The sequence below is a fragment of the Acanthochromis polyacanthus genome, chromosome 12, assembly GCF_021347895.1.
Source record: "Acanthochromis polyacanthus isolate Apoly-LR-REF ecotype Palm Island chromosome 12, KAUST_Apoly_ChrSc, whole genome shotgun sequence".
NCBI lineage: Eukaryota > Metazoa > Chordata > Actinopteri > Pomacentridae > Acanthochromis > Acanthochromis polyacanthus.
In genome coordinates, this window is record NC_067124.1 from 18,746,284 (window position 1) to 18,767,579 (window position 21,296).

At 42.4% G+C, this 21,296-nt stretch overlaps 1 protein-coding gene across 2 annotated transcripts; it reads left to right on the forward strand.

Annotated features, from left to right (window-relative positions):
* The first annotated feature begins 22 nt into the window (after positions 1-22).
* atp1a3b (ATPase Na+/K+ transporting subunit alpha 3b) lies at positions 23-21,163 on the forward strand. Of its 2 annotated transcripts, none has more exons than XM_022210860.2 (23): positions 23-254; positions 400-491; positions 10,727-10,843; positions 11,439-11,498; positions 11,735-11,938; positions 12,154-12,267; positions 12,782-12,916; positions 13,053-13,170; positions 13,891-14,159; positions 14,437-14,635; positions 14,758-15,002; positions 15,108-15,300; positions 16,056-16,231; positions 16,320-16,456; positions 16,559-16,709; positions 17,567-17,735; positions 17,864-18,018; positions 18,153-18,276; positions 18,444-18,589; positions 18,686-18,816; positions 19,054-19,155; positions 19,251-19,342; positions 19,609-21,163. In XM_022210860.2, exons 2-23 carry the CDS (start codon positions 486-488, stop codon positions 19,635-19,637), a joined length of 3,072 nt encoding a protein of 1,023 aa, XP_022066552.1. In that variant the 5' UTR covers positions 23-254; positions 400-485; the 3' UTR covers positions 19,638-21,163. The 2 variants fall into 2 exon arrangements, with proteins under 2 accessions (XP_022066552.1, XP_022066553.1); XM_022210861.2 differs by having other exon boundaries at positions 10,766-10,843.
* Positions 21,164-21,296: the final 133 nt, after the last annotated feature.

Here is a 21,296-nt window from a genome sequence, read left to right on the forward strand (position 1 = left end):
GAGGGCGCGTTCCGTCCACTGGCGGAGTGGTGCGGCCAGTAGAACGGAGTACTGCGGCAGCCGGCAGAAGCGCGGAGGGAGACCAAGTCCTGACAAGGTAGCACTGCGGCTCGGTAGTTTCGCCGGTCTTTCACCGCAAGTATCAGAGAGCAGAGGAGGGAAGCGGATTCTCGCGTGATGCTCCGCTTGAGACCGCAAAATTTCATCTGAAACACGTCTCACAGAGGGAGCTCGTAGCCTAAACCGTTTTAAAGGTTTGACAGACAGCTTATTAAGGCTGAGAAAGCTCTTTTTCGCACCTATAGATAGGCCAACTTGTCTAACGTCATCTCCCCTTGTTTTTTCCATTCGTCTAAGCAACTAATAACAACTGAGCGTGTCTCCTTTTGTTTTTTCAAGGCAAGGCATTTTGATATAATTCAACGTGAGGGCTGACACCTCTCAAGCCGTGCATCACCTGAGAGGAGAAGAGTGACTGCGCCAACATGGGGGTAAGACTGACGATTCCAACTTTTTAACTGCGTTGTAATCCACCTGAAGTGGCCGGAGAAGTGAGAGGTGGTCTGACACCTCACAAAAAAAATCAAATTGAGGAAGGATTTGATGTGATTCTATTCCCTTCACGGAAACACTATTTGTCTGAGTGACATTGACTCTAATGCGGAACTCTGTTTTACCCTGGTCTCCTAGACTGCGACAAATTGATGTAGCCACAAGCCCCGGTCTAGTGCAGAGGTAGAGAGCAGTGTCTGCGAGCTGCTCAGTTTGCTTTGACTTTGGCATGTTTTGATTTGAGCCAGAATATTATATTAGCTCATCTAATTCCCTCTGGTTCGTTTAGTCAGTACACCCTGTGCCAAAACGCACATTTAAAAAAAACTATTGCTAAAAGTCTCACGGGATGAGTACAGTAGATCCGTGCCGGTTTAGAGGTTGTCGGCGCGCTAAATGTACTCTTTTACATGTGTGTTAGGCCTTGCTTTGACACGGCTATAACCTTGCCAGCCGTGGTAGGCCTAATCGGTTTATTCTTCCAGAGTGCGCTCTCGTGGGGGGTGGGGTAGGAGGAGGATGGAGGGGGGCATCTTTACCTATTATTAACCTGTAGTTGAAATAAAACCACTTTCGTTATATTTGGACTTATAGATTGGTGCTGTGTTAATTTTTCGGACAGCATTGATCACAGTGTATCGTGACGTCCTTTATGCACTCGCTGCCACCGAACCCCCCCTTCCTCCGCTCTCCTCCCTCCCTACTTTCGTCTCCTGCTTTTAAACCCAGCTGCTATAGTTCCCCCTCTCTCTCCGGTCCTTCTGGTGCCGCACAGGAGAAATCACCCGACAGTGAACATGCGAGATGCTGAGCCCCAACGCGTCCTTCCAGTGGACACTCTCAGCTGAGCAGTCTCATCCTCAGCACCCTCGATGACCCGTGCGTCATAATGCGGTTACCGGGAATAAGCGCCTCACCAGCTTATTTCCCCTTTAATTTGTGACATAACAGGGATTCGATAATCGTCAGCAGTGAACACATTTACACACACTATAGATTAACCAAACGATGCGTCCAGGACGATGTGTTCGTTAGAGTTAAGTTTGTTATAGGCTGTGACTTTACAGAGTTCTCGTCTACTGCGCACATCCATTGAATCATTCCACGCATCCGATCTGTGTCCGGTGATCGAGGCTTCGTTCACTTATTAGCCGTGTAAATTGATCAGTGGGGCACGGTGGAAAAATACCAGCCATAACCCAGGGCGACAGTCGGTGTGAGCTATTGCGCAATTTCTGCCTCATCATCACCCTGCCAAAGGAGTTGTAATTTTTAATTTCTGGCCTGTGTGCCCGCTGAGCATTGCGGCGGCATGACGCTGCAGACGAGCCATGCGGCGCAGAGGAACATCCACCGCTGTACAGCCGGTGCAAGCCGGTGTCATCGCATTTCCACCAGCTGATGCCCCTGCAGCATCCGAGACAGAGATGACAGAGATGCAGGATAGGTTGAAGAGAGAGAGAGATGGTGGGATTGGTGGGGGTGGGGGTGCTCCGGTCCGTGTCAGAGTCTTCGTTTAATTCAAATGTGGAAGCTAACCCGGCAGCGTTAGTGGGCACTGCGTCAAAAGGGAGTGCAAAAAGTGCTTACGCACGTACTGCTGCTGCTGTGTGGTAGTTTGGTTAAGCAGTGCGAGGGAGAGACACACAGAATGGCGTGTCATGTCGCAAAATGCCACATCTCTCCAGAGGCTCAGAGGAGAATTAAATGAGAATGTAAGGACCCCTGGCGATCTGTGAAGGGTACTTCTTTGCCTTTCGCCCTTTGCGCGCTGAGGTGACCCTGAGTGGGAAAAGGGACGGATAGATGGAAGAAGGGATGGAGTGTTGGATTATTCCATTAGGCTTAGTTGTCGCTTGTGGATTACGTTCACAACTCTGTCTCTATGTCTTTCTTCTGAGAATTCCGCACTGGCGCACTGAGCGATGGCTCTGCCAGCTGTCCTTTCCCAAGGCCGCAAGGGGCATCGCTTGCGACGTGCCTTCTGCGTCAAACCGGGGGCGGGGACTCTGGTGTGGAAATTCCCTGTAAAGGGCTGTGATAGGCTGGCCCGAGGAGACACGCAGAAAAGACCGGGTCAAGAGACAGCAGTGATGCTATAGAGTGCGGCGTGAACATGTGTCAAGATCACTGCAGAGAACATGGAGCAGAGGGACAACCGATACATTTAGTCAGGTATAAAGATGGATATTCTAAATTTGGAAATGCATCCTGATACAAAGACAGTGCTTCATTGACACACATCACATTCTCATCTTCCTCACTGTTCTTCGTCTTTCATTGACACAGCTGTACCTTACAGTGACTGAAACTGATAAGTCTGTAACAGGAATGTAAAGTGAGATGTGGATGAAGGGCTGTACATCGATTTCTGCGTTTCACCTTCAGACACGTGACAGATATGGAGGGAGGGAGCCACTGCTCAGAGAAAAAAAGAAAGAGAGAGAGGTAGAGGGGGAAGGACAGATTGTAGTGACTAGTCTGCAGGTGTAGTGAGAGAAACAGAGAGAGATTAAAAGTGAGGGAGGTGGTGTATGAAGGGAAGGGCTGCCTGGCTGTGTATCCTGTTACAGGATAATGACCTGAGTCTCACATTACCATGGCTCATGTTTCCTCTTGCTGCATCTTGTGGGATTGGTTGTCAGGGGAGAGGAGACAGATGGAGTAGGGAGAGAAGGGATGGGCATTCATTTCTGACTAAATGTTTAGTGTGGTAGTGGAGAGGTTGTTGAGATGCGGTGGAGGCGGGTCAGGAAATGATTGTAGAAACATACAAGTGCTGTGGTAACATAAGGGTTTGTTAGAAGGTCATAATGACTGGTGACATGGGGTGTGGCTGTGCTGCTCAGAGAGCTGGAGTATGAAGGAGAAGCTCCTATTAGTGTCAGGTTCTCTGCATGGCCTTGGCTGGACTTCCTAATGGCTTCATGATGAAAAAAGTCACTATAGCAGTATGTCCTCTTACATGGACACTAGTCACGTGTGTTGCAGCAATTGAAAATAAATTAGAAGGTGTTACTGAGGATAATTCTGGAGTTTGAAGTGTGTGGTCGCTGCAGAGGCCCAGCCCTAAGTTTGGTGCAGAGTGCTGCACATCCCTCCCCATTGCACCTGCTGCCTGATGCTGATAGGCTGCGCTGTAGCTGCCTGATCTGTCCTACACGTTACAGGACCCAATGGGAAAGCTTGTCCATATGGGAATTGAACAACTGCACAGTTTTACTAATTGGTGTTTGGACCTGTGGCCTATTGGTCAATTAAGCTCAATATAGTGACCCTTTCAAATATTTTCCATTGTCCCATTTAAGCCACCTGACAGTCTTTGACCTATACATATAATTTATAATGACAATTTTCATATTAAGAGTACTGCTAAAGAGCAGTCCAGATTTCTCTTTTACCTCAGCAGCAAACCTGCATTTAGCTCAGTCACTAGCATGAAACTAACAGGACGAGGCCTGAGCAATGAGCTCAGTAGTAGCTAGTGTAATGCTAATAAAATGTAAAGGTCAGTGCTGTCTCCTTTATATATTAAAAAGCTAACAGTAGGCAATGTGATTGATTTAACCAACAGTTTTTTCACATTAAAGTGCTGATGGCCTCCCATAAAGAAGGGGTAGGTTGCCTGACTACAGCAACGTGACTAATTCACTTTGTTGTCCTGGAGATGTGTGTGTCTCTGTGTGAATACATCAAAGCCCAATATGTAGCACTGGGCAGCCGCAATGGACAAAGAGTTGTTAAAACCCCCAAACATTCTTTGAATTTTGTTAGATTTAGTGATTCCACAAAGTGACAAAGTTACAGTACTCTCCAAGTCGTTTTATTATTAACAGTAAATGGATGATTTTCCATTACATCTGTGTATTGTCTGATGCACTATACATAACAGATGCTGCCTTGGAATCCAGTGGTATGTGGGTAATTGTGCAGTCAGCTGTATGCATGGATGTGCGTGCATAAACATCTTTGTATGACCACCTGCAGGGCGGCGAGTCCAAAGGTGCCCTCTCTCACACCATGGCAGGATGCCACGTCCTCTACTATCGCCCAAAAAAGAATCAGGATTTACACTTCCAATCTAGCCGAGGCCACAGTTACATTCAGGCGAAGACACACAAACAATGGTAGAATTTCTTCACAGCTCTGATATTGGACAGTGCAAATCTAAAGTTACACAACTCTCTCTTCAGGATGACCAAATGAGATGATGACAGGACCGACACAGGGAAGAGAGGAAGCAGAGTTGAGGGGGTGAAAGGGTTTAAAACTGAAATTGGGTTTTTCACTTTGATTTCTGTGCAGTTACATTTCTTGCTTTTGATTATTTTTAATTGTTTGAGGAAGCAGAAGACAGACTATGTTATCTTTGTCAGCCACAGACTTTTTTATTGTACTTTTAAAAATCTATTTCTGTATACTGTTCCATTGATCAATCCATTACATGTTCATGTAGTTTTTAGTTTTAACTGCCACTCAGTACTTCGAGGCTGTCTTCTCCAAAGGTTTTGTGCCTTCTTTCCCCTTTCATCTTCGTATCTGATGTCTGGAATTGCCTCCTTTTGATGCCTGCTCACTTTGTTAAAGAGAATGATGAGAAGCCTTTGCATCACTCTCAAGGATGATACAGAGAAGTGAAGCAAATATCTTGAAATCGTTTGTCAAGGCATCTAAAATCTAAATTCTAAAAATAACCATCTAATAGTTTACTAAATAACTGGCCATTCACCAAATAATAGCAAAGTCATTCACCAAATAACTGGCTCCAAGACTTTATTATAAACGTGGAGATGGCATTTATGCCGAAAGAATGGTAGAGAAAGAGGAGTAAAGGGGGAGAGAGACAAAGAGAATGAGAAGCGTCGAGGGCTAATCCAGTATAGTAATCAGACTAGCTAATCCCAACAGCCATGTCCCTTGGTTCCCAGCCTGAGCCCCCTACTGTGGGCCAGAGTCCTCTCATCCTGCTCTAAGAAACAGCAGATGGCCAAATGACCTTGTAGGACTGCACACACTCACACACATGCATGCATGAAAACATACACACGCTACAGTTATAGTAACATGTCAGAGATTTGATTCTGAACAACGCACACATTTTAACAAGATTAAAATTGTGTGTATGTACCTTTAACACTTTATGCATTTTATTACTAGTTTTTATGTTTTTTTTCCATTTAGATGTTTAAAATGTTGATTTGGAGGTTTCATAGAGGTGATAGTGGCAACAAAGTTTCCCTTTCAGTTATATTTATGTGGTCAACTCAAAGCACTTCACATAGTGAGGTGAAGACCTTACAGAATGTATAAAGAGAAGTCAGCAAAACCAAAGTGTGATGAAGATCCCATAATAATTAAAATAAGCCCCAAGAATGCATTAGTAATAATTTACAAGAGAATAAATTACCTGGATTGGACATATTATGTTCAAAGAAACTCAGAAGCCGTGTACCACTGGCTTTGCTTTACATTCAGACATTCTGACTGACCTGGTATGTAGCTAGAGCACAAATGAAATGACAATGTGTGAGGCACAGGCAAGCTGTCATGTATTTGTCTTTTCAACACTCTACAGTGAAGTGGAAAAACACCCCAAAACTCCATGATGCAGCTCTCACATGATCAGTGATGTGATCCCTCCATGCAGCTGCCCAGTACAAAGAGGAAGTCATATGCACTCATACATGGGTATGACTAATGCTGTGGTGGGTGCGGAATAGTGTCGCAGAAACAAAATGGAGAAGAGGGGTATTTTAGTCCACCTACAAACCACTTCCTCATCAGACTTCTACTTGAGGACAAAAGAATGGCCTAACAACAGCAACATTCTTTCATATGTGTAAACCTGCACAGCAGTTTGTTGTCTGCTGCAGGGGTTCATATGAGAGCAGTTAAAGAGGAAGAAAAAAAACTTCCCAGTCCAAATCAAATCCGCCATCAGTTTGCATGCCTCAGCCTGTTGTCCCAGCATATTTGACATGGTAGTTCTCCTCTCAGGTGCCACTCCTAGGCTTAACATCTAATTTAACAGGTACATGATGTGCACAGCATAACAGAGTATTATCACTTCATTTGACTTCCATATCTAACTGTAGATTCATGGCATCGAAGAACTTTGAATCTGTCTTGTATTTTTCCAATCTTTTACATTTGAAAATGCACTATTAAGTGACATTTTATTCAAGCTTTTACAGTGTCAGTTCTCTCTTTTTATAAGTTTTAGATGTTCTGTCTTTGGTGTCTTATCAAATTATTGTGCAGTGACTAGGTCTCACTTTCATTCACTCTAGATCTCCCTCACCTTTTCTGCCGCAATGCGTGTAGACACTGCACATACAGACTGTAGCCAGTACAATGACTCACCTCTGCTCGCATAGACACACTCAGACATAAGAACACACCAACACACACAACTGCCTGTCCGTGTTATACAGCAGTGAATACAGTGTCCAGTTACAGATGCGTCAATTATTACTTATCCCGAATCACATCAGGGGATCCGAGGGGTACGAGGCCTGCTGAGCTCTGTCACCATGCCAATGGCCGTGCTGATCGCCATGGTTACTTGCCCCACAAACACGTTCATTCATCAGTGTTGTTCACATGAGAGCAAATGGCAGGGTTTAGTTTGGTTAGCCAGAGCAGGCCTGCAAAATAATTTATGATTAGTTTGAAGGCAACAGGCAGATACATGAAACAGTGGCTTAATTGCATTATTTATATTTTTAAGCGCATTTTAATACACCTATATGTATGTGGATGCAGGGGATTACACTATGTAATCCATAAAGAGCAATGAAATCTTTCCATTTCCTGATGATATCACGGACATGTCTGTTTGTTATTCTTTTTTGTCTGTGTGCTTGTGCGAGAGTAAGCGTCTGTAATTCCAGCCCTAAGTCTCTGTTTCCTTCCTCAGGACAGAGGGGGCTCATTAAATTACCCAGAGCTGTGTGAGACAGCTGGACACCCATACGGACACACAGAGGCTGCACATGTTTGCTATGTATGAAAAGATACTAAGATTGTAGAATCACGAAATATGGACATAGTCTCACTCTACGGACTTAGTTCAGTACTTAATATTAGGGACATTTATAGAGAAATTAGATAGATAGATAGATAGATAGATAGATAGATAGATAGATAGATAGACACTAACACTCACTTAACTTACTCAACATACTACAAAGAAAGACAAAGGATACGCTTGCAACATCTCCTTTCTCTGTGAGTAATGCTGATTCATATCTGCAAATGAACATACAGTTAAGGACACACACGGACACCGGGAGCGAGAAAATAATCTATTAGCATATGAGAACACACACTCAAAGTGACACACACACACAGACGTACAGCATAAGTGAGGTTGTGCAATTTATTTGAGTGGGGTCACTGCGGGTCACACACTGACACAGAGCCAGCAGACAAAGACTGCTGGTCAATATCTAATTAGAAGCATGAGAGAAGGGTGACAGCAGCTCCTCTCGCTCTCTCACTCACTCTCTGATCCTTTCTCCATCTGCCTTCCTCTCTCTTTATCTGTCCCTACTTCTCACCTCCCACTGATGTCTCCTTTTCCATGTGCCTCGTCCTGTCTGTCATCCACCCCGTTCACATCCATCCATCTCTACCAGTCTTTACTTTTCACCACATTTCTCTTTGTTTGCCGCTTGACTCCACCTCCCTGCCAACCACCTCTCTTTTCTGGCCTTATGTGCACGTAGTCGTGTGCAGCATAAAGGGAAAGAACTGTCCATATTTGTAATATGAATTCAAGCATGCATCCTCATAGAGAAAAAGCTGCACATGCTTTCTAAAAGTACATTTCCACTTCGTCTGTGGAAAAAAAACTAGCCACAGCAATGAGATAGCTGTGAATTTATACATTCACTGTCATCAGTGAAACTGTGGCGCGAAATTACAATTGAATAAATCTAAATCTTGCCATGTTAAGCATCTCTACAAAGAGATATGGAGTAACTATTCACTTTTTTAATCTGAAATGAGTACCACATGAACATAATACACGTGTTTGTCTGTATGTAAAAACAGACCCCCACAACCTCCCCATCATTCTCAGACACACACACATTAAGACACACACGTCCAGGGTCTGTCTCAGAGGGGATCAGCAGCAGTAATTTTCCACTGCATCAGTCTCTACTCTATGCAGCCTCTGCCTCACCAGGCCTGCCTGTTCTTGCTGCAGCAAGAGAGTTGCTCACCTGCTCTTTTGTTGCAGAACTCTGTGTGTGTGTGCGTGTGTGTGTGTGGGTGTGTGTGTGTGCGTATTTGCAGTTAGGTAGAACAGCTCCCCCGCGCTGACATGCTACTCTCTGCCTGACATGCTTGAATGAGTGGTTTCATTGTTTGTTTTCAATTCAGAAGTGGTCGTTGAGCAGCCTGCCGCCATAGTTAAGTCAGCGAGAGTTGTTATCTTTCAGTCATTTCGTGAAGCCTTTCCTATGACGACAAACCAGAAAGACAGGTCTTTGTAACCACATCGGGTTTGAATACGCAGAGACATGATTTCACAAGAATTTCACACAATGGTACCACAATTACAGCTCAAGTGGGAAATGCAGTGGCAATTTGATCTCTGTTATTTCCATTTTGCCTGCTGCTGCTGGTGTGTATGTTTAGGTGTGGTTTGGGTGTGTGAGTTTGTCTGTCAACATGCGTGGAGTCTTAATTCATACTCCCCCACATATGCTTTTGTGAATATATCAGTTTGTTTTGGACTTATTTTAAAGTAAACATACTTTAAAGAATTATGTTAAAGGCCAGATCAGCTTTTACCTTTGTTTATAATGTCTTTCTTATGGTATCAGATTCAAACAAAGCAGTCAAGTAGCAGCTAACTGTACAGTTTGTACTCCTGTCGGTTGTTACATCCTGGCTGTATCACCAGATAGAGTGCTTACCTTAGTGATTCAGCTCACCAGTGAGTTTTATTTCATGTGAAGAAACATACAGCGAGTACCTCATCACACTTAATCTGTCAGTAAAACTTTACCCTTAATGTAATTTTCTGATATTTTGAAATACACTTTATTCTTAAGGTGATTGCCGTCATTGATTATCTGACTGAGATCAAACTATGTCATCCATGTCAGCTGGATTCACCCTGTCTGCACTTACTTTGTCAGGTTTGCAAACCCCTGTTTTAAGTCATGAATATATCACTGACTCCATTGATCTGACATCCAGCATAGTTTCCTTGATGACTGGGTTGTGTCAATGAAGGGCCTGTCTATTGGGACCCACTCACACCTCCTGGGGGTAATTTTTTTCCCTTTCCATGTCACCTCTGACCTTTGAATGAGGCACATTTGTATTGATGTGTACCAGCGGTCAGGCTGCTCTTCCGGACAAAGGGCTAGAGTTACAGTTACAGATCTAAGAGGACTACAGTGTGCGGTGGTCGATGAAATCAGGGTTATTAATAGCCTCTGTCTGGTTTAATGACACAAGCGAATTTTATAAAGGGATGGTTATAGGAATAAACACATCTAAAGACATTTCTGTGTATGTTTTACTTGTGGCTTAATTTTCTGTGAATCCTGTCATCAGTATGTCTCTGATGCATCTGGTGTAGTATTGTACAACATGCTATTATCTGTTAAGGAAGCCTTTGATGATTCTGTGCAGTTTTCCTGCTCTCTCTTTGTCTCTCACGTTGTTAATGTTTGCTGCCAAATGAAAAGGATCAGGAAGCAATAAGTTCAAACGTACAGGTTAAATCACCTGCACCAGACTATTTTTGGTGTGTCCATCAGGGTATTGGTGCAAAGCAGATGCCGTGTGTTTGATGTGTGGCGATAGGTGACATTTAATGTAGATATTTTTGTTTATATGGAACAGAGCTACCAGGGTAATGCATTTTCCTTTCCCATATGCCTATTCTTATGCATTTCAACTAGTTTCTTCCTCATAAACTAAAAATAATTGACATTCTAATTTTGTGAGAAATGTTACTTGTCACACGAGGCCACTTCACGAGGATACAACGTTTACTCTCTAGTGAAACAGAGAAATATGGAGGGGTGTTCAGTAAAGACCACTGGCTTATATAACTGTGTTGGTGGATTTTACATAACCAGAAAATAGTTGGCAACCCCTTAATTTAGTCCAAGGGCATGTATAAAACATGTGTGTGTGTCTGTAGTATGGACGGTCAGACAGTTACCGCGTTGCCACCACACAGGACAAAGATGACCGATCCCCCAAGAAGAAGAAGGGGGGAACCAAGGACATGGATGACCTGAAGAAGGAAGTACCTATTGTAAGTAAAACCTCCTGTTTTCTGAGAACACTTGTAAAAGCAGACGTTAAAAAAATGTTTGCGGTCAATAAACTTTGGATTCTGTTGGTCAAATGCTGATGAAATTGGTGTGAACTTTTCCCCAGTGTCTGTAAAGGTTGTTTATGACACCCATGCATTTTGAAACACATCCTCTTGCAGGATACAGTCATTGAAATTCAAATGACAGCTTGTTTGTTTTTGTTTTTTAACAGGATAAATTTGTTTTTCATATAGTTAATATAATGTATAGTAACTTGTTATCAAGAAGTTGTCAGTTTGATCCCACATTTCAGTGCAAGAAACAGAGACCAGGGTCGCCAAACCTGGCTGCCCTGATACTCGTGTCTCTCAGGTGAACTGCATGCATGGAGTAAAACTCTAATTACCTTGTGTGTAGTTAACTTTATAGGTGTTTAAACAGCAAAAATCCTGGTACAAATTAGCATAATTCATGTTCAATTTAGGCTATTTTATACTACATTTCCTGGCATGTATAAAACAGCAGCATAATTCTGAATAACACAGCGTATTAATCTGTGGGTTTTTTGTTTTTATTTTCTTTTGTTTTTTACAGACGGAACACAAGATGTCCGTAGAAGAAGTATGCAGGAAATACCAGACTGACATTGTCCAGGTGAGTTGACGTATTACACATATATGGCTTGAGGCAGTTTCCCCAGTTATCCACTAGGTGGCATTAGAGTACATCTTTTGGTTTATTAGAATTGCTTGATGATCCAGTTCTATAGTCCACTCCGCTCCAAAGAAATACTAAGACAATATGACAATGTGATTAAACTTAAATAAAAAAGTTTCACTGCTTTGTGTCCATGTTTACTTCGTATCTCACTGCCTCTGTGTTCCCTCCAGGGCCTGACCAACGCCAAGGCAGCAGAGTTTCTGATCAGGGATGGTCCCAATGCTCTCACCCCTCCTCCCACCACCCCAGAATGGGTGAAGTTCTGTCGCCAGCTGTTTGGTGGATTCTCCATCCTGCTGTGGATCGGCGCCATCCTCTGCTTTCTGGCCTACGCCATTCAGGCAGCCACCGAGGATGATCCAGCAGGCGACAATGTGAGCAATCCCCACACATACGCACAATCCATCTCACGATATTTGACATATTCACGTCCGTCTCATCTGCACCTGATTAACACATTTTGCACACTCTGAAATATTGACATAAATAACACCTCGGAAAAATAATTCCAGCATCACGCGTATCATACCTGCTGCTTTCCCACCGCCCACGCTTGCATATGCTTACATTTCTCTCTCTCTACCCCCAGCTGTATCTAGGTATTGTGCTCACAGCTGTCGTCATCATCACCGGTTGCTTCTCCTACTTCCAAGAGGCCAAGAGCTCCAAAATTATGGAGTCTTTCAAGAACATGGTGCCTCAGGTAAGCATGTGCTTGACCCCAAAAATACAGATTTATGAAGTTATCCTTTCTAAATGACCTGTCTCACATTTTAATCATAGCTGTACAGCCTTAAAAGGTTATTGAAGATTTTTAGAAACAGTTGTCAGGCACCACAAAGTACAGATTGTAAATATCTTGTAGCTTAATGTGATTTAAGGTACATGTTTCACATAACTGAAACATGCACTATCTCCTGCTACAGTAGCATTTATTGTGCCACTCAAGGTCCATATCAAACTGTTATTCCACTGCCACCAATTATTGCCACTTTCAGCCTGAAAATAGTAAATAGGAATACTGATTTAAGATGCTTTAAATATCAGGAATTCTTTGCACATAGCATGAAAAATCAAACATGCCTGCAGGAAATCTTTTCACATGAGGGAATACAAAAGGTCTTTTCTGCCTCCTGTAGCTCCCCACACACCCTTCTCTAGCAAGTGTCCAGTGTGTGTGAATGTTTTTCTAACAAGTCACCGATGTGTCTGTACAGCAAGCATTGGTGATCCGTGAGGGTGAGAAGGTACAGATTAACGCTGAAGAAGTAGTGGCTGGAGATCTGATTGAAGTAAAGGGAGGAGACAGGATCCCTGCTGACATCAGGGTGGTTTCAGCTCATGGCTGCAAGGTACACACACACACACACACACACACACACACACACACACACTCATACACTCATACATGCATATGAACACACGCATTCAAAATCTTGCTTTTTGTCTGACATTACTACATGTTTTACTTTTTCTGTTGCTCACTAGGTGGACAACTCCTCTCTGACAGGAGAATCAGAACCTCAGAGCAGGTCACCTGACTGTACCCATGACAACCCCTTGGAGACCCGAAACGTTGCCTTTTTCTCCACCAACTGTGTTGAAGGTAGTGTCACCATGGCAATGGCACTGCATGCTATTATTAATTTTTGTGGTTGTGTTTAACCCTCGTGTCGTCCTGCGGGTCAAAATTGACCCGTTTTAAAGTTTGAAAATGTGGGGGAAAAAGATATATTTTCACAATGAAACTTCTGATGTCCACATTTTCAACATTTTTTGGTGGAAAAAGAAATGTTAAAAATGTTTCTTAGGAACATTCACATAAAAATCAACCAAAAACCAGCAAATTTCGCTGGATTTTGGTTGATTTTTTGTGACTGTTCTTAAAGGAAACATTAGAAGTTTTACTGATATTTATGTAATCACTTTAGATATTTTTAGGATTTTTTGGAAGATTTTTACTCATTATTTTGAAAATATTTACAAGAATTTTCTTGCCAAATTTGGGGAATATTTTTAAATAAAACTTTTAAGAGAAACTTTTAAGGAATTATTGGAATTTTCTTCCTGAAGGTTTTGCAAATTTCCAGAAATTTGGGGAATTTTTTTTGCAGAATTTTGGGATATTTTTCAGACAAGGAAACAATATTTTTTGGTGCCCGTAAATGAGGACAACAGGAGGGTTAAAGTCACCTAATTAAGTTAAGTGATAAAGTTCATATCTAACATCCTTTGTTCTTATACTTAAATTTAATGTTTCATCTCAGAAATAGCTATACAAAAAAATCTGACAGCTTATTATCTTTCTGTTTTTTTTCTATACCAGGTACAGCACGTGGCATTGTTATCTGCACTGGAGATCGCACAGTCATGGGCCGCATTGCTACTCTGACATCTGGCTTGGAGACCGGCAAAACACCCATTGCCAAGGAGATCGAGCACTTCATTCACATCATCACAGGCGTGGCAGTCTTCTTGGGTGTCACATTTTTCATCCTGGCCATCATCCTGGGCTACACCTGGCTCGAGGCGGTCATCTTCCTCATTGGTATCATTGTGGCTAACGTGCCTGAAGGACTACTGGCCACAGTCACTGTAAGTGAGACTGTAACTAGATGATTCCATCCCTGTTTTAACTGTCTTTAATTTATCCCTTGATTTATTTATTTGTGATGCTGATTTAAGTGCTTACCTTGTCTGTGCCTTTCACTTTAAAAGATGCTTTAAGGATAAAGAATGACTGATTTTATTGTACCATATGCTCACTGAATTTAGCAACAGGAACAGAGAAATTTGCATTTGCAGCTTTACAGTTGACCCATCTAAATGCATATTACTACTGAGATGATTTAAGAAATGCATTTGTTTGTAGGTGTGTCTGACTCTGACTGCCAAGCGTATGGCCAAAAAAAACTGCCTGGTAAAAAATCTGGAAGCCGTGGAAACCCTGGGCTCCACCTCCACTATCTGCTCTGACAAGACAGGCACCCTGACCCAAAACAGAATGACAGTGGCCCACATGTGGTTTGACAACCAGATCCACGAGGCTGACACCACCGAGGACCAGTCAGGTTAGAGAGGAAAGGCCATGCAGGCACCTCTGATGTCTGAAATATGTTACAACTGTAAAAGGATTTAATGAGTACCACACATCATCACAACTCTAACACCCACTCTTGTGTTTCTTCTCCAGGTGCTTCGTTCGACAAGAGCTCGGTGACATGGCTGTCTCTAGCTCGTATCGCTGCGCTGTGTAACCGTGCACAGTTTAAAGCCGGACAGGACTCAGTGGCCATCCTGAAGCGTGACGTGGCTGGTGATGCCTCAGAGTCGGCCCTGCTGAAGTGTATCGAGCTGTCCTGCGGCTCAGTGAGGGCGATGAGGGACAAGAATAAGAAGGTGGCTGAGATACCTTTCAACTCCACAAACAAATATCAGGTGAGAGATGTAACTGTGTGCACACAACTACTGACTAACAGCACTATTAATGCCAATCCATTTGATATATTTTTCTTGATCCTAATCTCTGTTCTCCTCTATTAGCTTTCAGTGCATGAAACAGAGGATCCCAATGACAATCGCTACTTGCTGGTAATGAAGGGAGCCCCGGAGAGGATCCTGGATCGTTGCGCCACCATCATGCTGCAGGGCAAGGAGCAGCCTATGGATGAGGAGATGAAGGAAGCTTTCCAGAATGCTTACATGGAGCTTGGAGGACTGGGAGAGAGAGTACTGGGTAAGAATAACGAGAACTGGTGAGAGATGAAGATGGACGGTTTGATCATGGAGTTCAAAAAGAAAAGAAAAGGAGTTTGTTACATGTAATTAGAAAACGCCTCATACCATAATGCAATTTAATTGTGCAAAAGTTGCATTTTAAAAACATTTTTAGCCATTCCATCATAGCTTATTTGGCTTATGGTAATTTACTGTTACACCTTCATGTCACTGCCTTGTAAAAATCATAGAAGCATCAACTTCTCATAAGCTGTTAAAAACAACTTGTAAAAATGCATTTTCATGCATCTGCAGCACAGGTTTTATATACAGGTTTATATAGCGTAAGAGGTACAACTATTTACTCTTCCTAGAGGATTTTATCTAGGCAAATTTTAAGATACATTAACAAAATCAGTGCTATATAATATTAAGAACATCAGTCAGAGTATATCGAATAGCGTTAAAAAAATACTTGCATGCATCACAGTTAACTGCAACTAATTAATTCTGACAAATAAGCAAATTTGGGACAACACGCATCAAACTTTTATTTTTTAAATTAGTACTGCCTGGTCCCTGTCTATGAAAAATCCCACATCAACATAATTTTTCACCTTAGATTGGTTAAATTGCTAAAAGAAGGCACTTATGAAATGTAATTTTCTGATGAAGGTTTTTGTAAGTTATTTCATTAGTAGAAATTGGGTTGGGAAAAATGAGTTGATGGACATTCTAATCAGCTATTGAATCACACGTTTTCTCTCTGTCCAGGTTTTTGCCACTTGCTACTGCCAGAGGACCAGTACCCCAAGGGCTTTGCCTTTGACACAGATGATGTTAACTTCCAGACAGACAACCTTTGCTTTGTCGGCCTCATGTCCATGATTGATCCTCCTCGTGCTGCTGTGCCCGATGCTGTAGGGAAATGCCGATCTGCTGGTATCAAGGTGAGCTGTTTTTGCTCAACATAAAAATGTTCAGTCATACAAATCAGTGTATAAAAGCTAATAAAAATAGCATTTGTTGCTCTTTTAGGTCATTATGGTCACTGGTGATCATCCAATCACAGCCAAGGCCATTGCGAAGGGAGTGGGTATTATATCAGAGGGCAATGAGACGGTGGAGGACATTGCAGCTCGTCTCAACATACCTGTCAGCCAGGTGAACCCCAGGTAAGGAAGGTTTACAGAAAAACACACACAAAGCAAGGACACGGTCTGATGAGTGACAGAAAATTGTAAAATCCGTAGTAATTGTTGAACATATGTGTTCAGGGATGCCAAGGCCTGTGTCATTCATGGAACAGACCTGAAGGAGCTATCCCAGGATCAGATGGATGACATCTTGAGGAATCACACAGAGATTGTGTTTGCCAGGACCTCACCACAACAGAAGCTGATCATTGTAGAGGGATGCCAGAGACAGGTTGGAATGTTTTCTTTTCTGGAAATACACTGGACTCTTTCAGGGACTAAACTTTGAACTAGCATTACATGAACGTTACAGCAGATGGTGCTAGTTGTCCACCGAGTGAAGCTTCCCTGACTGAGACGTAAAATGTATTTTTTCTCTTGGAGGCCGTTAGATGGATTGTGAAACGACAAAAGGCTTTGGTTTAATTTAATGTGTAATAAAATAGTTGATTTGAAAAAATACTAAAAGGTTGTTAAAATGTAAATACATTTTTGCTATCTTTGAAATATGGCAATTTTTATTTTTAAAATAGAAAATATATATCAACATGCATTTTGTTTATTCATTTATACTTGCTATATAAGATGCTTTTCAAACACATAGTAAGGTGAAGAACTTACAATTTTTAAACCGAGAACCCAACAAAGCCAAAATTTCCTTTTGGATTCCCCTTGAGAAAACACTTGGCAACAGTATGAGGAACCTAAAACCTCCCCTGTGCCGGGAAGGACAAAAAACGTCAGCGAGGGCGGATATCTGCCTCGAGTGGTTGGGGTAAAGTTGGGGACATAAGTTAGTTTTGGTCTAATAAAAAATGTTTCCAAAAGTAGCACATGGCAATAGTGGTAATTGAAATTCATGCCAGTGCAGTACATTCATGTATTCCTTTATATACATATATCAGTACAAGTACTGACTTATTTAATATTCTGGTATTCATTTTAAGTAGTATATAGTGATTGTTGGGTCATTTTTTTCAAAAAGGAACTCTCTTAAATTCAAGGTAAACTAATAAAAAATAAAATAAATTTCACTGTTTTCTGTGGTTAACCGCTGTCTTTTTTCCATTCCTCTTTCATCTCTCCCAGGGTGCTATTGTAGCTGTGACAGGTGATGGTGTGAATGACTCTCCTGCACTGAAAAAGGCTGACATTGGTGTTGCCATGGGAATCTCAGGCTCTGATGTGTCCAAACAAGCTGCAGACATGATCTTGCTGGATGACAACTTTGCCTCTATTGTGACTGGAGTAGAGGAAGGTGAGAAGACCCAAGGGGCCGGTGCAAGGAAGGATCAGAGCATGTGTTGTTGATTCAGAGTTACAACTTAATATTTTTTGCAGTACAACTCAGGATGTGATGTGACCTGACTGCTTTTCCCCCTTTAGGCCGCTTGATCTTTGATAACCTGAAGAAGTCAATTGCCTACACCTTGACCAGCAACATCCCAGAGATCACTCCTTTCCTGCTCTTCATCATAGTCAACATTCCCCTGCCACTGGGAACCATCACTATCCTCTGCATTGACCTGGGAACTGACATGGTCAGAGCAGATCAAACACTCTCTGTTTGATATAACCAATACAGCTTTATGCTCATACACAGGCATCACTGAATAGTGTGCCTGTGGATGTGTCATACAGTAGTAAAAGTTCACTTCCCTTCCTTCTCCCTCAGGTTCCAGCCATCTCTCTGGCTTATGAAGCAGCTGAAAGCGACATCATGAAGCGTCAGCCCAGGAACCCATTCAGGGACAAGCTGGTGAATGAGAGGCTGATCAGCATTGCCTATGGACAAATTGGTGAGTGAATTGCAGAATAACTTTATTCCCAATCATTGTTTATGAACAACAGTGACTGGATTATCTTCAGACTTATCCATGTTGAATGTTTTGTGAAGAGAACATTAAAAAGTTAGATAATGTAAAAATCTGTGATTCAATCTGTGTGTGTGTATCTGTTTCCTCAGGTATGATCCAGGCCCTGGGTGGCTTCTTCTCCTACTTTGTCATCTTGGCTGAAAATGGTTTCCTCCCCTCTCGACTAGTAGGTATCAGACTTAACTGGGACGATCGCTCCGTCAATGACCTGGAAGACAGCTATGGACAGCAGTGGGTAAGCATGGAGCATTCGCATGTGTTTAGTTGAACTTCGGTTTGTCTGCATGTTTTGTGACTTTATCTTACCGTCTGTCCTTTGCTGCCTCCTCAGACATATGAACAGAGGAAGATTGTGGAGTTCACATGTCACACAGCCTTCTTTGTCAGTATTGTAGTCGTGCAATGGGCTGATGTCATCATCTGCAAGACCAGACGTAACTCTGTGTTCCAGCAGGGCATGAAGTGAGTACAAGAACTACACTGGGACACCGACATGTTGTTGGATGGTTCTGTTCAGTTGTTGGGTTTCCAAAGCCTAACGTGACTTGTATTGTATCATTTTTGTTGCTTGTTTTATTTATTTATTTTTATTGTACCGATAGCAACTAGTAAAAATCTGATCTAAATCATTCTGACAGATAACTTAAGTTCTGCATCACATTGTTTTCTTCCCAATAATGTTTGTGTCTCTCAATCCAGGAATAAGATCTTAATCTTCGGCCTCTTTGAAGAGACAGCCCTGGCTGCCTTCCTGTCCTACTGCCCAGGCATGGATGTGGCACTCAGGATGTATCCTCTGAAGTACGTGCCATTACCACACATTATATTAAGATAAAACAAGGTATCCCTTTACTTGAATGTTTTTAACTCTAATGGTTCTCTTGTCTTATCCTCAGGCCTACCTGGTGGTTTTGTGCATTCCCATATAGTTTTCTCATCTTTGTTTATGATGAGGTTCGAAAACTTCTCCTCCGTCGGAACCCTGGGGGTGAGTGTTTTTCCTCTTCCTTTAAATGCGACAAATGCATTATATGTTCAACTTTTTCTTGGCTGGACTCTGTGACTTTAGGTAGACATTCCTGTTTTCAGTCAAAGATAACTGACTGGTGCTTCATATTTATCATAGAGTGTTCTTAATTATCTCATCTACCACACTGCAAGATTGCAAATGTGCATATTTCCCAAATGGTTGAATATTTGTTGAATTAACCATGAACTTTTCCTGTGTTTTTCTTTTTCTCATTTGCGCTCCAGGTTGGGTGGAAAAGGAGACATACTATTGATCGATGGAGCATCTTTGCTCAAGCCCCTTACATCCTCCACTTATTTCTCCCCGCTGTCATTCCATCCCTGGCAAGTCACACCTCCAGATGCCCTGCCCCCTTAAAGACAAAAGCCGCTTTGAAGCAATTTTCATCACAATTGCCCCAAAGATTAAAAACAGCAAAAGCACCTTTACGACTTTCTACATTGACCTGCCCCCTTTCTCCCCATCTCCTATGATACTCTTTGCATGTGTTCTGTCACAGCTGTGTACATAAACCAATATATCTACCAAACGGCAGCTGCATATTGTGTATGTAGATTTGAACGAGCTAAAGATACAAAGTCAGTGTCTACGCTCTGGAAAAAAGGGCCATCCAGCTCCTTCTCCTCCCCGTTCTTCCCATCCTCTCCCCTCTTGTATTTCTGTATACCTTCGCTCCCCCTCTCTTTTTCCCCCCACGCCAACCCTTTGCTTGTCCTCCAATCACACACAGATATAAAGATCACACAGTGAGATCCCACCACCGACACCACTTCGACTGCCACCTCTCGCCTCCGCCTCCTGTCTGTGGAGGGCCAGCGTAGTGGTCATCTCCCTGACATTCTCACTGCGTCCATTTTCCTTCTCTTCTGTTGTCAACGGCCACAGTGTTGTTGTTTTTTAATATGTGGGGTAGGGGGGTTGGATGATTTTACTTGTCTTTTTTATTTCTAAGACGGGAGGGGAGGTATGTGAGAGCTGCTTTTCCTCATTTAGGCCTAACAAAGCACACCCCATGGCGTCCTGTCCCCCCTCTCTCCCCCTTTGTCTCTCACACCCCTCCCTTCCCTTCCCTCCTGCCCTGTTTGTCTCTGTTTGTGTGCACTGTGTGAACCATTGTCCTTGTTAATAACTATTGCAGTACACCCCCAAGTTGGTAAATACAACTCAATCTTTCTGTGTGCTCTAGGTAAGCTATATAATTCTATACTGAATTTAAATGAAACAATAAAAAAAAACACACACACGATGAAAAACAGCTCAAGAGAGACATTCATGAAGACCATCAGCAATATTGGTGAGATAGAATAAAATTGGGAGATAGCCGTCTCTCTTTTTGTATTTTGTTTCAGTTATTTTTGCTGGTTTTTCAGGACGCCACTCTAAAGTGCAACAGAAACGTGGGTTTTTAGGTTGCGTTTTTACCAAAAGACGCAAGACACCGACCAAGGCTTTCAGGTTCCTGTCACTGCAGGTGTGCCGGAGTGATGTGGTGAAGTGTGCCGTGATGTGGTGAGCGGTGATGACGAGTCTATGTGCTTGGGGTGTATTATCTGATTGGATTCAGGTCTAGTGCATTCCAGGTCCTGATGCTGATCAGTCCGGCACGTGTCTGTGTGCATGTATGTATTGGAGACCGGTGAAGGGGCAGCAGTCTCAAGCTGGGTCTAGCTCAAATGGCTGAAGAGGTTGAAATTCAAGAAAAAAATACACAACTAGTAGAACATGTGTGTCAAATAAATGAAACCAACACCAATAAAACATCTAGAACATTTAATACAACCTAGACCTGTCTGGTGTGTTTTTGTCTCTTTTTTTTAAATTTACAATATGATAAGCTTTAATCATGTTTTCCCTTTCTTACTCTTACTTGAAAATGGTTATAAATAAGGTTTAATAGGTGCTACTCATCAAT

Coding starts and splice junctions, on each gene's coding strand:
- atp1a3b (XM_022210860.2), top strand. Junction 11,939..12,153: donor ATGATCCAGCAGGCGACAAT/GTGAGCAATCCC, acceptor CTCTACCCCCAG/CTGTATCTAGGTATTGTGCT. Junction 18,277..18,443: donor CATTGCCTATGGACAAATTG/GTGAGTGAATTG, acceptor CTGTTTCCTCAG/GTATGATCCAGGCCCTGGGT.